Source organism: Anolis sagrei, chromosome 11 (genome assembly GCF_037176765.1).
Source record: "Anolis sagrei isolate rAnoSag1 chromosome 11, rAnoSag1.mat, whole genome shotgun sequence".
Lineage (NCBI taxonomy): Eukaryota > Metazoa > Chordata > Lepidosauria > Squamata > Dactyloidae > Anolis > Anolis sagrei.
The window spans coordinates 23,850,037-23,869,057 of NC_090031.1; the positions used below are offsets into that span (position 1 = coordinate 23,850,037).

Genomic DNA, 19,021 nt, shown 5'->3' on the forward strand with positions numbered 1-19,021 from the left:
TGTATCTGTGGAATAATGTCCAGGGTGGGAGAATTAACTCTTGTCTGCTTGAGGCAAGTGTGATTGTTGCAATAGGGCACCTTTATTCGCATTGAATGGCCTTGCAGCTGCAAAGCCAATCAGTGAGGGTCTCTGCATAGATGTCTGTTGGAAACTCTAAAATCAGGACAGTAAAAATAAAACAGCACTCAGAAAAGAAGGGAATTCCAGGCAGAAAACAATCAGGGCTGGCTAACACCTCCCAACAAAGGATTCCCCCATGCAGGTTTTGAAACTGCAAGGCCATTCAATACGAATCAAGATGGCCAATGGCAACATTCACAGTGGTTTCAAACAGGCAAGAGTTCTTCCTCCCACCCTGGACATTATTCCATAGATAATTAAGATAGATCAGTGGTTCTCCAACCCGCTAATGCCGCGACCCCTTAATACATTTCCTCATGTTGTGGTGACCCCCAACCATAAAATTATTTTCGTTGCTACTTCACAACTGTAATTTTGCTATTGTTATGAATCATCATGTAAATATCTGACATGCAGGATGTGTTTTCATTCATTGGACCAAATTTGGCACAAATACCCAATATGCCCAAATTTGAATGCTGGTGAGTTTGGTGGGGGAGTTGATTTTTGTCATTTGGGAGTTGTATTTGCTGGGATTTATAGTACACCTACAAAATCAAAGAGCATTCTGAACTCCACCAACAATGTAATTGAACCAAACTTGGCACACAGAACTCCCAGGACCAACAGAAAATACAGGAAGATGTTGGTGGGCATTATTTTAATTGCTTGTACTGTTGTTATTATTGCTTGTATTGTTGTATTTGGGCTCAGCCTCATGTAAGCCGCACCGAGTCCCTCGGGGAGATGGTAGCAGGGTACAAATAAATTATTATTATTATTATTATTAACCTTGAGTTTGGGAGTTATAGTTCATCTATATCCAGAGAGCACCGTGGACTCAAACAATGATAGATCTAGACCAAACTTGGCAGGAAGACTCCATATGCTGAAATGTGAACACTGGTGGAGTTCCAGGAAAAAAGACCTTGACATTTGGAATTTGTAGTTGCTGGGATTTCTAGTTCACCTACAATCAGAGAGCATTCTGAACTCCAGCAACGATAGAATTGTGCCAAACTTTCCACACAGAACACTCATGAGCAACAGAAAATAGTCTTTGGTGATCCCTCTGACACCCCTTCGTGACCTCCCCCCCCGGGGTCCCGACCCCCAAGTTGAGAAACACTGAGATAGATAGATAGATAGATAGATAGATAGATAGATAGATAGATAGATCCCTCACTTGCCAAGTTTCCAACAGACCCCTCAACCTCTGAGGATGCCTGCCATCGATGTGGGGCAAAACGTCAGGAGAGAATGCTTCCGGAACATGGCCAGGCAGACTGAAACACTCTCAGCAACCCAGTGATTCCAGCCATGAAAACCTTTGATGAATGCCCTTTAGTTTGAAGGTTGGAACCCCATATAAAATGGGCAGATACCCCACATTATAATGGTTATGACCTATCTGAGAGTTGGGAAGTTTTGCCTTGTGCTTCCCTTCATAAATACAAAAAACGTCGGCATCATGTCATTTATGAATGTGGACAATATGTTGATATTCTGCCCAGACACGGTCCCATCGCTTCACTTACAATGAGCATCGTCACGAGAAGGTTCTTCTTGGTGACTTGGGCGTGGGAGAAGATGTAGTTGAGGACGGTGTTCATGTCACTTTTGTTCTCCTCGCGGAGGGCAAAGACACACTTGTCGTAGTGGCCTGCAACAAACAGAAACAACACAAAACGTTGGTGCAGAAGTTGGTGCCCACTTTCCTAACGCAAAGCTACTGAGAGATCCATCAACGTTTCCATGTAAACACAGCTGTACACATCACCTTAGATTTCTTTTTTCACTTTCTTTATTTCACATGATAAAATTTCAATAAAAAAATTCAATTAGTAAATAAAAATAAAAGAGTTGACCACCATTCGAGACGTGTCTTAGGTCATGTAACCTCTGGTCACATGCTTTGAAAAGCTATACAGTGGTCCCTCGCTACTTCGCGATTCGCTTTTCATGGACTCGCTGTTTTGCGGTTTTTTAATATGGACTTTAAGAGCGTTTGTCTGAATGGAGAGGCTGCCTCTGCGGATAAAGCCGGAGCGGAGGATTACATGAACAATATATGGTTCCGGACCAGCTTACTTGTCCAAACGCATCTCCCTCTACGTCCTGCCTCACAGGATGGAAGCAAAGAGCGAAGGAAGGAGAGAAAGATGTAGAGAAGGAAAAAAAGGTAAGAATGAGGTAGAGAAAGAAGAAAGGAGAGAAAGTAAGAGGGGGAGAAAGAAAGAAGAAAAGAAAGAAAGAAAGAAAGAAGGATGGAAACAAAGAGCAAAGGAAGGAAGGAAGGAGAGAAGAAAGGAGAGAAAGAGAGAAGGAAGGATGGAAAGAAAGAGTGAAGGAAGGAAATAAAGAGGCAGAGAAGGAAGAGAGAAAGATGTAGAGAAGGAAGAAAGGAGAGAATGAGATAGAAAAAGAAGAAAGGAGAGAAAGAAAGACGGAGAGAAAGAAAGAAGGAAAGAGAGAAGGATGGAAGCAAAGAGCGAAGGAAGGAAGGAAAAAGAGATAGAGAAGGAAGAAAGAGAGGAAGATGTAGAAAAGGAAGAAAGGAGAGAATGAGGTAGAGAAAGAAGAAAGGAGAGAAAGAAAGGAGGAGAGAAAGAAAGAAGGAAAGAGAGAAGGATGGAAAAAAGAGGTAGAGAAGGAAGAAAGGCGAGAAAGATGTAGAGAAAGAAGAAAGGAGAGAAAGAAAGGGGGAGAGAAAGAAAGAAGGAAAGAGAGAAGGAAGGATGGAAGCAAAGGAAGGAAGGAAGGAGGTAGAGAAGGAATAAAAGAGAGAGAGAAGGAGGGATGGAAGGAAAGAGCGAAGGAAAGAAAGAAAGAGGTAAAGAAGGAAGAAAGGAGAGAAAGATGTAGAGATGGAGGAAATGAGAGAATGAGGTAGAGAAAGAAGAAAGGAGAGAAAGAAAGAAGGAAAGAGAGAAGGAAGGATGGAAGCAAAGAGCGAAGGAAGGAAGGAAAAAAGAGGTAGAGAAAGAAGAAAGGAAAGATGTAGAGAAAGAAGAAAGGAGAGCATGTGGTAGAGAAAGAAGAAAGGAGAGAAAGAAAGGGGAGAGAAAGAAAGAAGGAAAGAGAGAAGGAAGGATGGAAGCAAAGGAAGGAAGGAAGGAAGGAGGTAGAGAAGGAAGAAAGGAGAGAAAGAGAGAAGGAGGGATGGAAGGAAAGAGCGAAGGAAAGAAAGAAAGAGGCAAAGAAGGAAGAAAGGAGAGAAAGATGTAGAGAAGGAAAAAATGAGAGAATGAGGTAGAGAAAGAAGAAAGGAGAGAAAGAAAGAAGGAAAGAGAGAAGGAAGGATGGAAGCAAAGAGCAAAGGAAGGAAGAGGTAGACAAGAAAGGAGAGAAAGATGTAGAGAAGGAAGAAAGGAGAGAAAGAAAGGGGGAGAGAAAGAAAGAAGGAAAGAGAGAAGGAAGGATGGAAGCAAAGAGCGAAGAAAGGAAGGAAAAAAGAGGTAGAAAAGGAAGAAAGGAGAGAATGAGGTAGAGAAGGAACACAGGAGGGAAAGATGAATGGAATGATAAAGTGGGGGAAGGAAGCAAAGAGGAAGAGAAGGAAGGAAGGAGTGAAAGAAATAAAAAAGGAAGGAAAGAGGGAGGGAAGGAAGAAGAGAAAGAAAGGAGGAGAGAAAGAGGGAGGGAAGGCTGGCCACAGCAACGCCTGGCGGGTACAGCTAGTACTCCATATATCAGTGTAAAGCTGCCACCTGGTGGCCCAATACGACACCACATTCATCCTCTTTCATACTTTCTCGATCTCTATCTTGCAAAACGCACCATGCTGGAACTGGGTTTCCACTTTCAAGTACTGGCGGAGCAAATCCATCACCACGGCCTTCATGTGCCCTCGGATGCCACTCCGGTACCTTGAAAGAAGACATAAAAATGGCCTTCCTGGTCATATGATTCTGCTCAAACACCAATTTCTGGGCCAATTTCTCCATATTGGAAATATTGCCATCGTCGAGTCTTTGTGAGCAGCCTGGAGTTTGCAGGATTGATATTCCTTCTCATTCAGGGTGTCACTACAAGTCAAAGCCAACTTGATGGCAATTAACGACCACAAACGGGACCCAAATCCTATTGGCAGGTTCAACAGAATCAATGACATGTTCACTAAGTGTTGGTGCACCATTCAATAACGGATTGAATCCAGTCAATAGCACAGGTGTGCCAATTACACAACTCTCCAGATGTTACGGAACTGAAAACCCCAGCATCCCTCATCACTGGCTCTATGCTCAGGTACTGGAGTTGCAGTCAGTAAGATCTGGAGGATTGTAGAAGTCACGTATCCTGAAAACTGTCCTGGGATCATTTAGAATCCTAGAATTATGGGGTTGGAAGGGACCTGGTGGGCCATCCAGTCCAACCCCATTTTGCCAAGAAGCAGGAAAATCACCTTCAAATGGGAGCAATGCAGGGGAGGGGCTAGAGTGAGGCATGAGGGAAATAAACTGTCAGTTGGAACTTTGTTGTGTTTGTTACTGCATGCTTTTGAATTAAAGCCTTTCATAGAATCATAGAGTTGGAAGAGACCTGGTGGGCCATCCAGTCCAACCCCATTTTGCCAAGAAGCAGGAAAATCACCTTCAAACGGGAGCAATGCAGGGGAGGGGCTAGAGTGAGGCATGAGGGAAATAAACTGTCAGTTGGAACTTTGTTGTATTTGCTACTGCATGCTTTTGAATTAAAGCCTTTCATAGAATCATAGAGTTGGAAGAGACCTGGTGGGCCATCCAGTCCAACCCCATTTTGCCAAGAAGCAGGAAAATCACCTTCAAACGGGAGCAATGCAGGGGAGGGGCTAGAGTGAGATATGAGGGAAATAAACTGTCAGTTGGAACTTTATTGCGTTTGCTACTACATGCTTTTGAATTAAAGCCTTTCATAGAATCATAGAATCCTAGAGTTGGAAGAGACCTGGTGGGCCATCCAGTCCAACCCAAATCTACCAAGAAGCAGAAAAATCACCTTCAAACGGGAGATATACAAAATTAAGTATTAAGGGGATTGAAAATAAACACCCTTGAAACCCATGACTCATCTATCTGCAGCTAAAACCACCGCACCCATGACTTGATCTTTCTGCCTTTATCAGTCTCCCATCTTGTCCCTCACCTCTGCACCAGCTGCACAATGCTCTGGGTGTTCATGAAGAAGACCTCGCGCTCCGATTTGCGATTTAAGGTTGCCGCATGACTGTCCAAGATATTGGCAATCTACAAGGGGAGAAAAGAGGCACACAGAGAGGTAGAGGGGACTGAACTAAGGTTAGAAGAGAATACAGTCCTCTTTTATAATATACTTGATTTATATTCCATTCTATCTCCCCGAGGGGACTCAGAGTGGATTGCAGAATACATGTATGGCAAGTATTCCGTGCCCTTATATGAGGGTTAACCGGAAAGTAAGGTTACAAGGGACATAGCACTTGCAGGGAATTTTCTTGGGGGGAAGTTGGTCTCACTGCCGTGTAGAGGGAAGCCAGCAGAAATGAACGAGCAGTGCTAGTCGTCAGTAGCTCATTGACTGGCATTGTGCTGAAGGTTAGAAATGAGCGTCATCATTCCGTTTCCCTCCAAGTGCGAAGTTCGCACTGTACTAGGGTTATCTGGAAAATATGGTTACAAGGCGCATAGCTCTTGCAAGGAATTTTCTCAGGGGAAGTTGGTATCACTACCATGTAGTAGGAAGTTAGCAGAAGTGAACGAGCAGTGCTAGTCGTCAGTAGCTCATCGACTGGCATCGCGGTGAAGGTTAGAGATGAGCGTCCTCATTCTGTTTCTCTCCAAGTGCGAAGTTCACACTGTACTAGGGTTATCCAGAAAGTAAGGTTACAAGGCCCGTAGTTCTCGCAGGGAATTTTCTCAGCGGACATTGGTATCACTGCCACATAGAAGGAAGCCAGCAGAAGCGAACGAGCAATGCCAGTCGTCAGTAGCTCATTGACTGGCTTTGTGCTGAAGGTTAGAAATTAGCGTCATCATTCCGTTTCCCTCCAAGTGCGAAGTTCGCACTGTACTAGAGTTATCCAGAAAGTAAGGTTCCAAGGCACGTAGCTTTCGCAGCAAATTTTCTCAGGCGCTGTTGGTATCACTGCCACGTAGTGGGAAGCCAATGGAAGCAAACGAGCAGTGCCAGTTGTTAGCAGCTCATCGACTGACATTTTGGTGAAGGTTAGAGATGAGCGTCCTCATTCTGTTTCTCTCCAAGTGTGAAGTTCATGCTGTACTAGGGTTATCCGGAAAGTAAGGTTACAAGGCACGTAGCTCTCGCAGGGAATTTTCTCGAGGGATGTTCGTATCCCTGCCACATAGAAGGAAGCCAGCAGAAGCGAACAAGCAGTGCCAGTCATCAGTAGCTCATCGACTGGCATTGTGGGGAACATTAGAAATGAGCGTCATCATTCAATTTCCTTCCAAGTGCGAAGTTCACGCTGTACTAGGGTTATCCGGAAGGTAAGGTTACAAGGCGCATAGCTCTCGCAGGGAATTTTCACAGGGGAAGTTGGTATCACTACCATGTAGTGGGAAGCCAGCGGAAGTGAACGAGCAGTGCTAGTCATCAGTAGCTCGACTGGCATTGTTGGGAAGATTAGAGATGAGCATCCTCATTCCATTTCCCTCAAGTGCAAAGTTCACGCTGTACTAGAGTTATCCGGAAAGTAAGGCTACAAGTCACATAGCTCTCGCAGGGAATTTTCTCAGGGGTTGTTGGTATCACTGCCAATAATATAACATAATATAATATAATATTGTATTATTATTAATATTATATTGTATTACAATATAATATTATAAATATTATATTAATATACAATATATAATATAATATATAATATATTGTATATTCATATAATATTTATAATATTATAATACAATACAATATAATACTAATAATACAATACTATAATTATATATTCTATATTATATGCAATATTTCTAATAATATTACAATATAATGGTATATAGTACAATATAGCAATATATAATACTGATATTGTGCTATGCTAATAATTTAATATATTGTATGTATGTATGTATATATATATTTAATATATTGTATGTATGTGTACACACACATATATATCTGAGTCCAAAAGGGACTCAGAGAGGCTTAAAAGATATATAGATAGATAGATAGATAGATAGATAGATATATCTCATATATTGTATGTATGTGTGTGTGTGTATGTATGTGTGTGTGTGTATATATATATATATATATATATATATATATAATTTTGTAAGCCGCTCTGAGTCCCCTTTGGGGTGAGAAGAGTGGCATATAAATGCTGTAAATAAATAAATAATAAAAAAAACAATAGCCCCAAAAAGTGCAGGCAAACTCCATTGCCATTACCCAACACCGATCTGTCAAGATATTCCATACCTGTTGGCTGGGGAACTGACAGAGGACAGAAGTGATGTTGCTGGCATACTGAGCCATCTCCTTTTTGATCGATTTTTCGACATTGGGTGGGATCCTCCCGGAGACACTGGTCATGATATCCTGAAGCTCCAGGAGAGGCAAAGATGGATCTCGGAGGGTCTTCATTAACCGCTCGACCCAGTCCTTCACCTGGTTTCGAGGGGAGGAAAGACGAGGAATTCATGGCTCAGAGCATGACATCTGCAGCCCTCCCAGAGAAGACGAAAAGGAAATTCTGGGGCGGTACCTTGCTGTGGAAGAACGGTTCCGGCAGGCAGTATCCATTCATGACGTTCACCAGGTTATCAAGGACATAATGGAAGACGCGGTGGAGCTTCTCGCCTCGGAGGGCTGTGCTCTGGATCTGCGGCAAGGCCCCCGTGTGGAGTTCAGCCTTAGGAGACCGAGGAAGGAGTATATATGGGTTAAGTGAAGAACCAATGTAAAGATCCATTCCATAACTTCTGATGTGGAATGGCAAATTAAAATCGTGGAATATTAAAGTTGAAAGAGACCACATGAGCCATCTAGTCCAACCCCCTGACATGCAGGAAAATCACAAACAAAGCATCCCAAACAGTCTCTGTTTCAAAGCTTCCAAGGAAGGAGCTTCCACCAGACTCCAAGGCAGGGAGTTCCACGGCTGAACAGCACTTACAGTCAGGAAGTTCTTCCACATGTTCAGGTGGAATCTCCTTCCTTTCTTGTAGTTTGAATCCATTGCTCCACTGAGTCCTAGTTTCCAGGGCAGCAGGAAATAAGCCTGCTCCCTCTTCCTTACGACATCCTTTCACATATTTATATATGGCTCTCCTGTCTCCTCTCTGCCTTTTCCCCAGATCTTGAAGATGCTCCTCAGAAATATTAGCTCTCCCTAATTTGATGCCATCTTCAAACTTGATAAGAACACCTTCTAAACCTTCATCCTGGTCATTAATAAAGATGTTGAACAGCACCCGGCCCTGGACCGAACCCTGCGGCACCCCACTAGTTGTCATGACCTTATTTCCTCGTTTGTTGTGAAGCCAGGTAATAAGGCCATGACACAGACCTTTCCTGTGTACATTTGTAATTTGGGAGAGGATTGCAGGGAAGGGGCCAGGGTGAGGCATGAGGGAAATAAACTGTCAGTTGGAATTTTGTTGTGTTTGCTACTGCATGCTTTTGAATTAAAGCCTTCCTTAGAATCATAAGAGTTGGAAGAGACCTGGTGGACCATCCAGTCCAACCCCATTCTGCCAAGAAACAGGAAAATTGTATTCAAAGCACTCCCAACAGATGGCTATCCAGCCTCTGTTTAAAAGCCTCCACCACACTTCGGGGCAGGGCGTTCCACTGCTCAACAGTTCTCACAGTCAGGATGTTCTTCCTCATGTTCAGATGGAATCTCCTTTCTTGTAGTTTGAAGCCATTGCTCCACTGTGTCCTAGTCTCCATTGCGTCCTAGCTCCCTCCTCCCTATGACTTCCTCTCACATATTTATACATGGCTATCATGTCTCCTCTCAGCCTTCTCTTCTTCAGACTAAACATGCCCAGCTCTTTAAGCTGCTCCTCATAGGGCTTGTTCTCCAGACCCTCCATCATTTTAGTCGCCCTCCTCTGGACACATTCCAGCTTAGAGTCAGCATTGTGGCGACAGAATTGGACACAATATTCCAGGGGTGGTCTGACCAAGGCAGAATAGAGCATGGGGAGCAGGACTTCCCTGGATCTAGGCACAAGACTCCTATTGATGAAGGCCAAAATCCCATTGGCATTTTTTGCCAACTTTGTTTATGAGGTAATTATTTAGCTAGAAAGATCCAGATCCAGACATTAGTCACTTATTTCCAGGATGAAGATGAGCCATTGGTGAGCACCCTTTGGATTCAGTCACTTATAATAATTATTATTTATTTATTTCGTATCAAAAGCATTGCATAAATTAGTATAAAACTAATAAAAATAGAAGGAGCACAGGCGACTAAATATCTTTTGACCAAAAACGGGCAACAGCAATGGCATTGTCTGTAGCCTCCAACAATTCTTTCTCTGTACATGAGGCAGGGCATCGTGGACAAGAATACAGATGCAGAGTTGTCTGTTCTGCTCCACAGTCACACAAGGCATGGGATTCTTTTAGGTCGTGCCATTTTGCCAGGTTGTCTTTTGATCTGCCCACTCCACTTCGGACTCTGTTCAGGGACTTCCAAGTTGCCCATTCTTGGCTTGTCCAATGGCCAGGAATTCTGGGAACTGAAGTCCAAAACACCTGGAGGGCCACATGTTTGACACCACTGTCTTAAGAGAATCAGAATAGCCTTTGCAAAATAGCGGAAGCTTACTCCATTGGTTTCAATCAATCTGTACCCTTCGAGGTACCATTTAAAATCCATTTCGACATCCAAATTCCAAATCTAGGATTTCTGGAACTCCCAAGCCATTTGCTGGGCCACCTTAGAAGCTTACCTGCTGAACTCGGCTTGGGTCATCCAGCTGCAGCTTGGCAATGACACAGCCGGGATCAAGAGCTGCCCCGGCGCGCTTCACGTAATGGATGCAGCCTGACTCCGCTGCAGTGAGAGTCATGACCATCTTCATCACCTGACAAAAAGACAAAGATGGAGTCACAAATGTGGGTTTTCCAGCTCTATCGCCAATCCTACACTTTCCAACTCACTTGATTTTAAAATTGTGGGAAATATTAAAAATTAACTGAGTATTTTTGATCACAGAAGTGGGAGTCAAGCACTGAAAAAGTGAGTAGGCCGAAGCTTGTTAAGGTCAGTGGGCCAAAACTAGTGTCGTCCTGATTAGTGTGAGATGAACCTCTGTGTGAGAGAAGCTGCTCAACTTGGAAATGGAACAAGAGCATTATAATCTGGTTTGAGTCCCCTCGGGAAATATAAATAAATAGGGCGGAATAGAAATAAAGTGTTGTTATTAGATTTGTTTTAAGCTGTAAGAATTTATCATGGTTAACTTCTCTGATAAAAACTTGTCAGAAATAGTAAATATTAACTGGTTATTTTAGATTACAAAAGTATGAGTCAGGCACTGAAAGAGCGAGTAGGCCGAAGCCTGTTAGGGTCAGTGGTCCAAAGCTAGTGTCATCCTGATTAGTGTGAGGTAAACCTCTGTGTGAGAGAAGCTGCTCAACTTGGAAATGGAACAAGAGCACCTCCACATGCCCGGAGCTGAGCACCACCTCCAGAAGCCGGAGATGAAAGAGGAAGCCTTTACCTTTGTTCTGTGTATTTGTGTGTCGTTGTCATTTCACTGTATTAAAGGCATTGAATGTTTGCCTATCTGTGTACATTATAATCTTGTCTGAGTCCCCTCGGGGAGATAAGAGCGGAATCTAAATAAAGTGTGCTTATTAGATTTGTTTCTTAAGCCGTAAGAATTTATCATGGTCAAGTTCTCTAGTGGAAACTTGTCAAAAATAGTAAATATTAACTGCCCAGTGGCGCAGTGGGTTAAACCACTGAGCTGCTAAACTTGCTAACCAAAAGGTCGCAGGTTCGAATCCGGGAAGTGGCATGAGCTACCGCTGTCAGCCCCAATTTCTGCCAACCTAGCAGTTCGAAAACATGCAAATGTGAGTAGATCAATAGGTACCGCTCCGACAGGAAGGTAAGGGCGCTCCATGCAGACATGCTGGCCACATGACCTTGGAGGTGTCTACGGACAACGCCAGCTCTTCAGCTTAGAAATGGAGATGAGCACCAACCCCCAGAGTTGGACACGACTGGACTTAATGTCAGGTGAAAACCTTTACCTTTACTATTTTTGATTACAAAAGTGTGAGTCAAGCACTGAAAGAGCGAGTAGGCCGAAGCCTGTTAGGGTCAGTGGGCCAAAGCTAGTGTCGTCCTGATTAGTGTGAGGTAAACCTCGGTGTGAGAGAAGCTGCTCAACTTGGAAATGCAACAAGAGCACCTCCCCATGGCCGGAGTTGAGCACCGCCTCCAGAAGCCAGAGATGAAAGGGCCTTTACCTTTGTTCTGTGTATTTGTGTGTCATTGCATTAAAGACATTGAATGTTTGCCTATCTATGCACATTGTAATCCGGTCTGAGTCCCCTCAGGGAGATAGAACGGAATCTAAATAAAGTGTTGTTATTATATTTGTTTTTTAAGCTGTAATAATTTATCATGGTCAAGTTTTCTAATGGAAACTTGTCAGAAATAGTCAATATTAACTGGGTATTTTTGATTACAAAAGTGTGAGTCAGGCACTGAAAGAGCGAGTAGGCCAAAGCCTGTTAGAGTGAGTGGGTCAAAGCTAGTGTCGTCCTGATTAGTGTGAGGTAAACCAGTGTGTGAGAGAAGCTGCTCAATGTGGAAATGGAACAAGAGAACTTCCTCCAGAAGCCGAAGATGAAAGGGGAAGCCTTAACCTTTGTTCGTGTATTTGTGTGAGTAGGCCGAAGCCTGTTAGAGAGTGGGCCAAAGCTATTGTCATCCTGAGAAGTGTGAGGTAAACCTCTGTGTGAGAGATGCTTCGTGCAAGAAAGCTCCAGCGTGAAGGCTGCTCTGTGTAAAGCTACTGTTTATTTGTTTATTTGTGTTATGGAAACTTGTCAGACATAGTAAATATTAACTGGGTATTTTTGATTACAAAAGTGTGTCAGGCACTGAAAGAGCAAGTGGGCCGAAGCCTGTTCAAGTCAGTGGGCCAAACCTAGTTTCATCCTGATTAGTGTGAGGTAAACCTGTGTGTGAGAGAAGCTGATCAGCGTGGAAATGGAACAAGAGCACTTCCCCATGGCCGGAGTTGAGCACCGCCTCCAGAAGCCAAAGATTAAAAGGGAAGCCTTTACCTTTGTTCTGTGTATTTGTTTGAGTAGGCCGAAGCCTGTTAGAGTCAGTGGGCCAAAGCTAGTGTTGTCCTGAGGAGTGTGAGGTAAACCTCTGTGTGAGAGAAGCCTTGTGTGAGAAAGCTCCAGTGTGAAGGCTGCTCTGTGTAAAGCTACTGTGTATTTGTTTATTTGCGTTATGGAAACCTTGTCCTTTAAATAGTGCAACCATATTATTTTGCTATAGGGAAAAGCCTCCAAAGGAAGAGATAACATTGGTCTGTGTGTTTTTGTTCTTTTTATCACTTTGGGTTACTGGTGGTGTTACTGCTCTACATTTGGGTTACTGCTCTACATTTATGAAGAGGGTCTTTTGTTTGCATACACATGTCTTCACAAAACATTGAGTTTTGTTCCGTTTCTTCTTTGAGGGTGTAGCTCACGGGACCAAAGCACTTACTTCAATTTCGGCAAAGCACTGGCCGGAAAAGACGTGCCCTCCGTCTTCCACCACATACTGGATGAGCTTCCCTGCAGAGGGCGAGCGCAGAATGGAGGGGTCATTCTCCTTCTCAAACACACAGGTTTTGTTGCCAATGGTGATGCGGTACCTAAGACGAAAGGGAATTGAATTGGCAAACCTGCAAATGATATGAATGCACTTTTCCTGCATAGCAGGGGATGGACTACGTGGCCCACGTGGTATTTTCCAACTCTATCATTCTATGAAAGCAATGTCCACTTAATGTGTTGTAGAAGGCTTTCATGGCCGGAATCACTGGGTTGCTGTGAGTTTTCTGGGCTGTCTGGACAATGTTCCCGAAGCATTCTCTCCTGACGTTCTGCATGCATCTCTGGCAGGCATTCTCATTGGTTATGAAGTCTGTGGAAACTAGGCAAATGGGGTATATATGTGTGTGTGTGTGTGTGTGTGTATATATATATATATATATTCCCCCTGTGGAATAATGTCCAGGGTGGGAGAAAGAACTCTTGTCTGTTTCAGGCAAGTGTGAAAGTTGGAAATTGCCACCTTGATCAGCATTTAATGGCCTTGCAGCTTCAAAGCCTGGGTGGTTGCTGCCTGGGGGAATGCTTTGTTGGGAGCCATGGCAGAGCACCTGACACAGCATATTATTTGAGAACACAGAAATGCTGCACTGTTCTAACAACTACCGTGTCTGACGACACAGAGAAGCCATCAAAACCCACAAGCATGTCACCCTGAGCCCCACCCGGGGGGGGGGGGGGGGGTGAGAAAGGCGAGGCAAAAATATTTGAAATAAATAAATAAATTCTCCCAGGCAGGAAGCAGCCAGGCTTTGAAGCTGCAAGGCCATAAAATGCTAATAAAGGTCAGCCGCTCGGAGTCCCCTTTGGGGGAAGAAGGGCAGCATATAAATGTCGTAAATAATAATAAAGGTGGCCGTTTGCAACATTCACACCCGCAGACCAGAATTCTTTCTCTCACCCAGGACATTATTATTCCACAGGCACATAAACTCCACTTGCCTAATTTCCAACAGACCTCACAACATTCAATGCCATAGACACACACCTCAGCAAAAGCTGCAGTTCAATACAAGGTGTGCCTGTAGTTTAGGAGATCTCAGTCTGAGAGAGCCCTCAATGTTAACAGACCTCAGTGAGAGAGGCCTCAGTGTGAGAGAAGCCTTTGTGGGAGAAAGGCCTCCGTGTGGCATAGGCCTCAGTCTGAGAGAACCCACATTGATCATTGATGTGGGTGAACCGTCAGAAGAGAATGCTTCTGGGACATGGCCAGGCAGCCCGGAAAACTCACAGCAAGCCAATGACCACTTAGCTCTGAAATTTTCTTTGTCTGAGGGCAAATTTTCTTTGTCTTAAGGGCAGCCTGGAGTGGTGAACCCTACCTGTCCACTTCCTCCTTCATGTAAGTGGTGTAACTGCTACCGTCATAGGACAAAAGGAGACCGCCGTCACTCAGGCGATGGACATCGACCTCCACGCAGGAGCCATTCATGATGACCACGTAAGAGTTGGGAGACTGACGGGTCACCTGAGAAGAGCAAGAAGCAGGTGATGGAGAGATGTTCAAAGAGACTGGAGTAGGCTGGTTTGGTCACTGGGCTGAAGGTCAGGAGCTCACCCAGACTCAGGCTTCGAACTGTCAACTTTTCAGTTGGCAAGACTTACCTTTAGCACATACTTCTTTCCTTCATATATAAGTTCAACATCGACTGTATTCAGAAGCGTGTGAGCAGGTAAGACTTGGCCCCTGCGAGAAGAAAAAGGGAGGAAGGATGTCAAGGCTAAATCCACTTCCTGTTATTGGAAATAGAGATCTCCTGCACATGCCTTACCTCTCCAAGGAGTGCAGGAAGTTGGAAACGCTGTTCCGGAAATTCACGTCGGCCACATGGAGAGCCCCGCACACCACTCCCAGCATGGTGTCAGGTCTCTCTGCCTAGAAGAAAAAAGAGCACAGAGGGAATAGAGAACAACCCATGGCTTTTCTGATTTCTGTGTGTGTGTGTGTGAATTATATCTGTCTATCTATATATATGTATGGATGGCTCTATGTCAGGAGGGCTTTGATTACGTTGTCTTGTCCTGGTGAAGGGAGTTGGACTGGACGGCCTTAAGTATGGGGGTTCTGTGTGGGAAGTTTTCCCCAATTCTGTCGTTTGTGGGGTTCAGAATGCTCTTTGATTGTAGGTGAACTATAAATCCCAGTAACTACAACTCCCAAATGTCAAGGTCTATTTTCTCCAAACTCCATCTGTGTTCATTTTTGGGCATATTGAGTATTCGTGCCAATTTTGGTACAGATCCATCATCGCTTGAATCCATGGTGTTCTCTGTAGGTGAACTACAACTCCCAAACTCGAGGTTAATGCCCACCAAACCCTTCTAGTGTTTTAAGTTGATCATGGAAGTCCTGTGTGCCAAGTTTGGCTCAATCCCATCATTGGTGGGGTTCAGAATGCTCTTTGATTGTAAGTAAACTATAAATCCCAGGAACTACAACTCCCAAATGATAAAATCATTTTTTTAGTGATGTTCACACCTTGGGTTAGTAGATGTCTTGTGGCCAAATTTGGCAACAATTCGTCCAGTGGTTTTTGAGTTATGTTAATCCCACAAATGAACATTACATTTTTAATACTATTTTAATAAAATAAATAGTATAAAGTGACTGTTTAATTGTTATAATTGCTGTATACATGTTTATCCCTTGTTTATGTTTATGTTGGCATCGAATTGTGCCTTTTGTAAGCCGCCCTGAGTCCCCCCTCGGGGGTTGAGAAGGGCGGGATAGAAATGCGAGAAATAATAATAATAATAATAATAATAATAATAATAATAATTTATATAGACTAGCTGTCCCCTGCCACGTGTTGCTGTGGCCCAGTCTGTGTACACGTGTTTTGTGTGTGTGTATATATATGTGTGTATGTCTGTGTATATGTGTAAATACCCTCGCTACTTCGCGGTTCGCTTTCAACAGACTCGCTGTTTCGCAGGTTTTTGCCTCCATGTTTATGAATGGTCGTCATTGCCCAGAGTGGCGTTCTAATCCTGCCTCGTGGCAACGATGGAGCGTGGAAGGGGGTTTCACCCTTCCACTCAGGAGAGAGGCCGCCAATCAAGAGAGATTGCAAAGAAAAGCAGAGATAGCTAGCAAATAAATAAATAAATCTCTCCTCTCCTCTGTCTTACCCTCAGAACTCGAGATATATATATATATATATATATATATATATATATATATATATATATATATGGCATCCCTACTTCGCGGATTTTCACTTTTCGCGGGTGGTCCTGGAACGTAACACCCGTGATAAGTGAGGGAACGCTGTATTTCTGGGTGAAATTCAATTCCTCATTCCTTGAAAACTACACACACACATGCAATGCATGCAATTAAAAAATTGCGCCCACACACCTGTACTTTCTCTGCGATCAGCCGGTCCAGCCAGCCCGTATCGATGCGGTTTTGCTGAAAGCTCTCCGTCTCCAGCAGCTTAATCAAATACTCGACGGTGGTTCGAAAGTCCCCCCGAATGGACAGCTCCTTCAAGGCCACTACCATGTTCCTGAAATGGGAGGAAGGCAGGACAATGGACATATAATGAAAGAGATATCCAATGGATCACCTTGCAATTTATTTATTTATCGTGTCAAAAGCATATCGAGGGTACAGTCATAATGTATTTAAAAACACAAACAAAGTTTCCAAACTTGGCATTATACTAAATGTCCTTTGACCGGAAGCTGGCCACTTGGAGTGCCTCTGGTGCTGCTATAAGAAGGTCCTCCATTGTGCATGTGGCAGGGCTGAGGCCACATTGTAGTGAGTGGTCTACGGTTTGCTCTTCTCCGTACTCACATATCATAGACTCCACTTTGAGGCCCTATTTCTTAAGGTTGGTTCTGTATCTCATGGTGTCAGAGCGCAGTTTGTTCAGTGTCTATCAGATCGCCCTGTCTTCTGTGTGCCTTTCATTCAGTCTCAGCCATTGATTGAAGTTCCAGGTTCCTGCCACTTTTGTACTTTAGTTTGCTGAGATGTGCCAGAGTAGCGTTAGTAGCCCGCAGAATGTCTCAGCCCCTTTTACTCTCAGTGTGATAAAAACTAAAAAAATACACGTGATTCTATTGCTTTATGTAGAAACAAAAACATAGTTCTATTCACTGTAGATCAGTGTTTCCCAACCTGGGGGTCAGGACCCCTGAGGGGGTCGCGAAGGGGTGTCAGAGGGGTCGCCAAAGAACATCAGAAAACAGTATTTTCTAATGGTCATGGGGATTTCATGTGGGAAGTTTGAGCCAATTCTATTGTTGGTGGAGTTCAGAATATTCTTTGATTGTAGTGAACTATAAATCCCAGCAACTACAACCCCCAAAAGTCAAAGTCTATTTTCCCCAGACTCCACCAGTGTTCACATTGGCACATATTGAGTATTTGTGCCAAGTTTGGTCCAGATCCACCATTGCGTGAGTCCACAGTGCTCTCTGGATAGAGGTGAACTACAACTCCCAAACTCAAAGTCAATGCCCACCAAACCCTTCCAGTATTTTCCGTTGGTCATGGGAGTTCTGTGTGGCAAATTAGGTTCAAATACATTGCTGGCGGAGTTCAGAATGCTCTTTGATTATAGTTGAACTATAACTCCCAGCAACTACAACTCCCAAATTACAAAATCAGTCCTCCCCCAACCCTACTAGCATTTACATGTGGGTGCATTGGGTATTTGTGCCCAGTTTGGTCCAGTGAATGAAAATACATCTTACATATCTGATATTTACATTATGATTTATAACAGTAGTAAAATGACTGTTATGAAGTAACAACAATAACAATGTTATGGTTGGGGGTCACCACAACATGAGGGACTGTATTAAGGGGTCACGGCATTAGGAAGGTTGAGAACCACTGCTGTAGATCAAAAACACAAAGCAAAACAAAATAATTGTCCTCACCAATATACAACAAACAATATCTCCGGTGAGTCTTCCTCTTTACACAACGATATGCAAACATATAGCAAAATAATAGTCTCTCTACTTAGTTATCAGTAGAATGTCTTGCCATAAACAAGCAGTTTCCTTGGCATTCCAAACTGCTTCACTCTTCAGCTTCAGGACGCTGCGTAACCACTCCCAGCAACAGCCAAAGGCTTCTTCGGCTCAAAACGAGCCATCAAGCTAAGCCAAAATCCAAAGCTCAAAACTTGCAAACTTCGTGCCTTGTTATATGCAGGAACAGGTAACTGACCCAATTAACTTGTGGCAGTTGTAACAGAAAAGGTTCTGATCCTCCCTGTTACTTAGAAAAAGCCTGTTGTAAACCTCTAGTAGCAACAAGGTGTTCCTACGAGTATTTCTGAAGATCTTAGAAAGCTATTTCTTGATTTGAGCTGCCATGTTGGTTGATATCTGAGGATGGGCTGGAGATACAACTACCTTGGTCCTTTCATTACTGGCTGCTACTTCTCGGCAGATATTAGGTGGTGCAATACGGGTTAAACAGTATAATTTCCCCAGTGGTGTTGGGTGTATAGATCCCATGATAATGCAGCATGTCTCATTAAGAGCCATGTCCACTGTTTTAACATGGTGAGATGTATTCCAGACTGCACATGTGTATTCAGCAGCAGAGTAGCAGATGTCTTAATTGTGTCTGGTTGTGATCCCCAGGTTGTGCTGGTCAGTTTTCGTATATTATTTCTAGCACCCACTTTTTGCTTTCTACTCAAGCAGTACTTCTTGTAAGTCAGAGCACGGCCCAGAGTAAGTCCCAGGTATTTGGGTGTGCTGCAGTCCTCCAGTGGGATTGCTTCCCAGGTCATCTTCAGACCTCGAGATGTTTGTCTGTTTTTAAGTTAAAAACACACATCTGCACCTTCAATTTCTACAGCACTGCTGGTCACAACTGACCTCCAGCTAGAGTGCTCAAGGACCAGTGCTTCCCAGTTCTCAGTGTTTTTAAGGTTGGCTTTGAGCCCATCTTTCAACCTCTTTTCCTGTCCTCCAACATTCCGTTTTCCGATCTTGAGTTCGGAGTAGCTTTGGGAGATGGTGGTTGTGCATCTGGACAACATGGCCGGTCCAGCGGAGTTGATGGTGGAGGACTATCGCTTCAATGCTGGTGGTCTTTGCTTCTTCCAGCACGCTGACATTTGTCTGCTTG

At 43.7% G+C, this 19,021-nt stretch overlaps 1 protein-coding gene across 7 annotated transcripts in view; it reads right to left on the reverse strand.

Moving 5' to 3' along the window:
- ACACA (acetyl-CoA carboxylase alpha) overlaps positions 1-19,021 on the reverse strand; it is a 219,633-nt gene that overhangs the window by 143,624 nt on the left and 56,988 nt on the right. For all 7 annotated transcript variants that reach the window (XM_067472024.1, XM_067472023.1, XM_067472021.1 and 4 more), the window contains 11 exons: positions 16,274-16,424; positions 14,685-14,788; positions 14,518-14,599; positions 14,235-14,380; positions 12,803-12,953; positions 10,011-10,145; positions 7,808-7,954; positions 7,522-7,710; positions 5,248-5,348; positions 3,904-3,992; positions 1,662-1,786 (listed from right to left, as the gene is read on the reverse strand). In XM_067472024.1, coding sequence (XP_067328125.1) covers positions 1,662-1,786; positions 3,904-3,992; positions 5,248-5,348; positions 7,522-7,710; positions 7,808-7,954; positions 10,011-10,145; positions 12,803-12,953; positions 14,235-14,380; positions 14,518-14,599; positions 14,685-14,788; positions 16,274-16,424 — 1,420 coding nt within the window. The remainder of the gene's footprint in view (positions 1-1,661; positions 1,787-3,903; positions 3,993-5,247; positions 5,349-7,521; positions 7,711-7,807; positions 7,955-10,010; positions 10,146-12,802; positions 12,954-14,234; positions 14,381-14,517; positions 14,600-14,684; positions 14,789-16,273; positions 16,425-19,021) is intronic.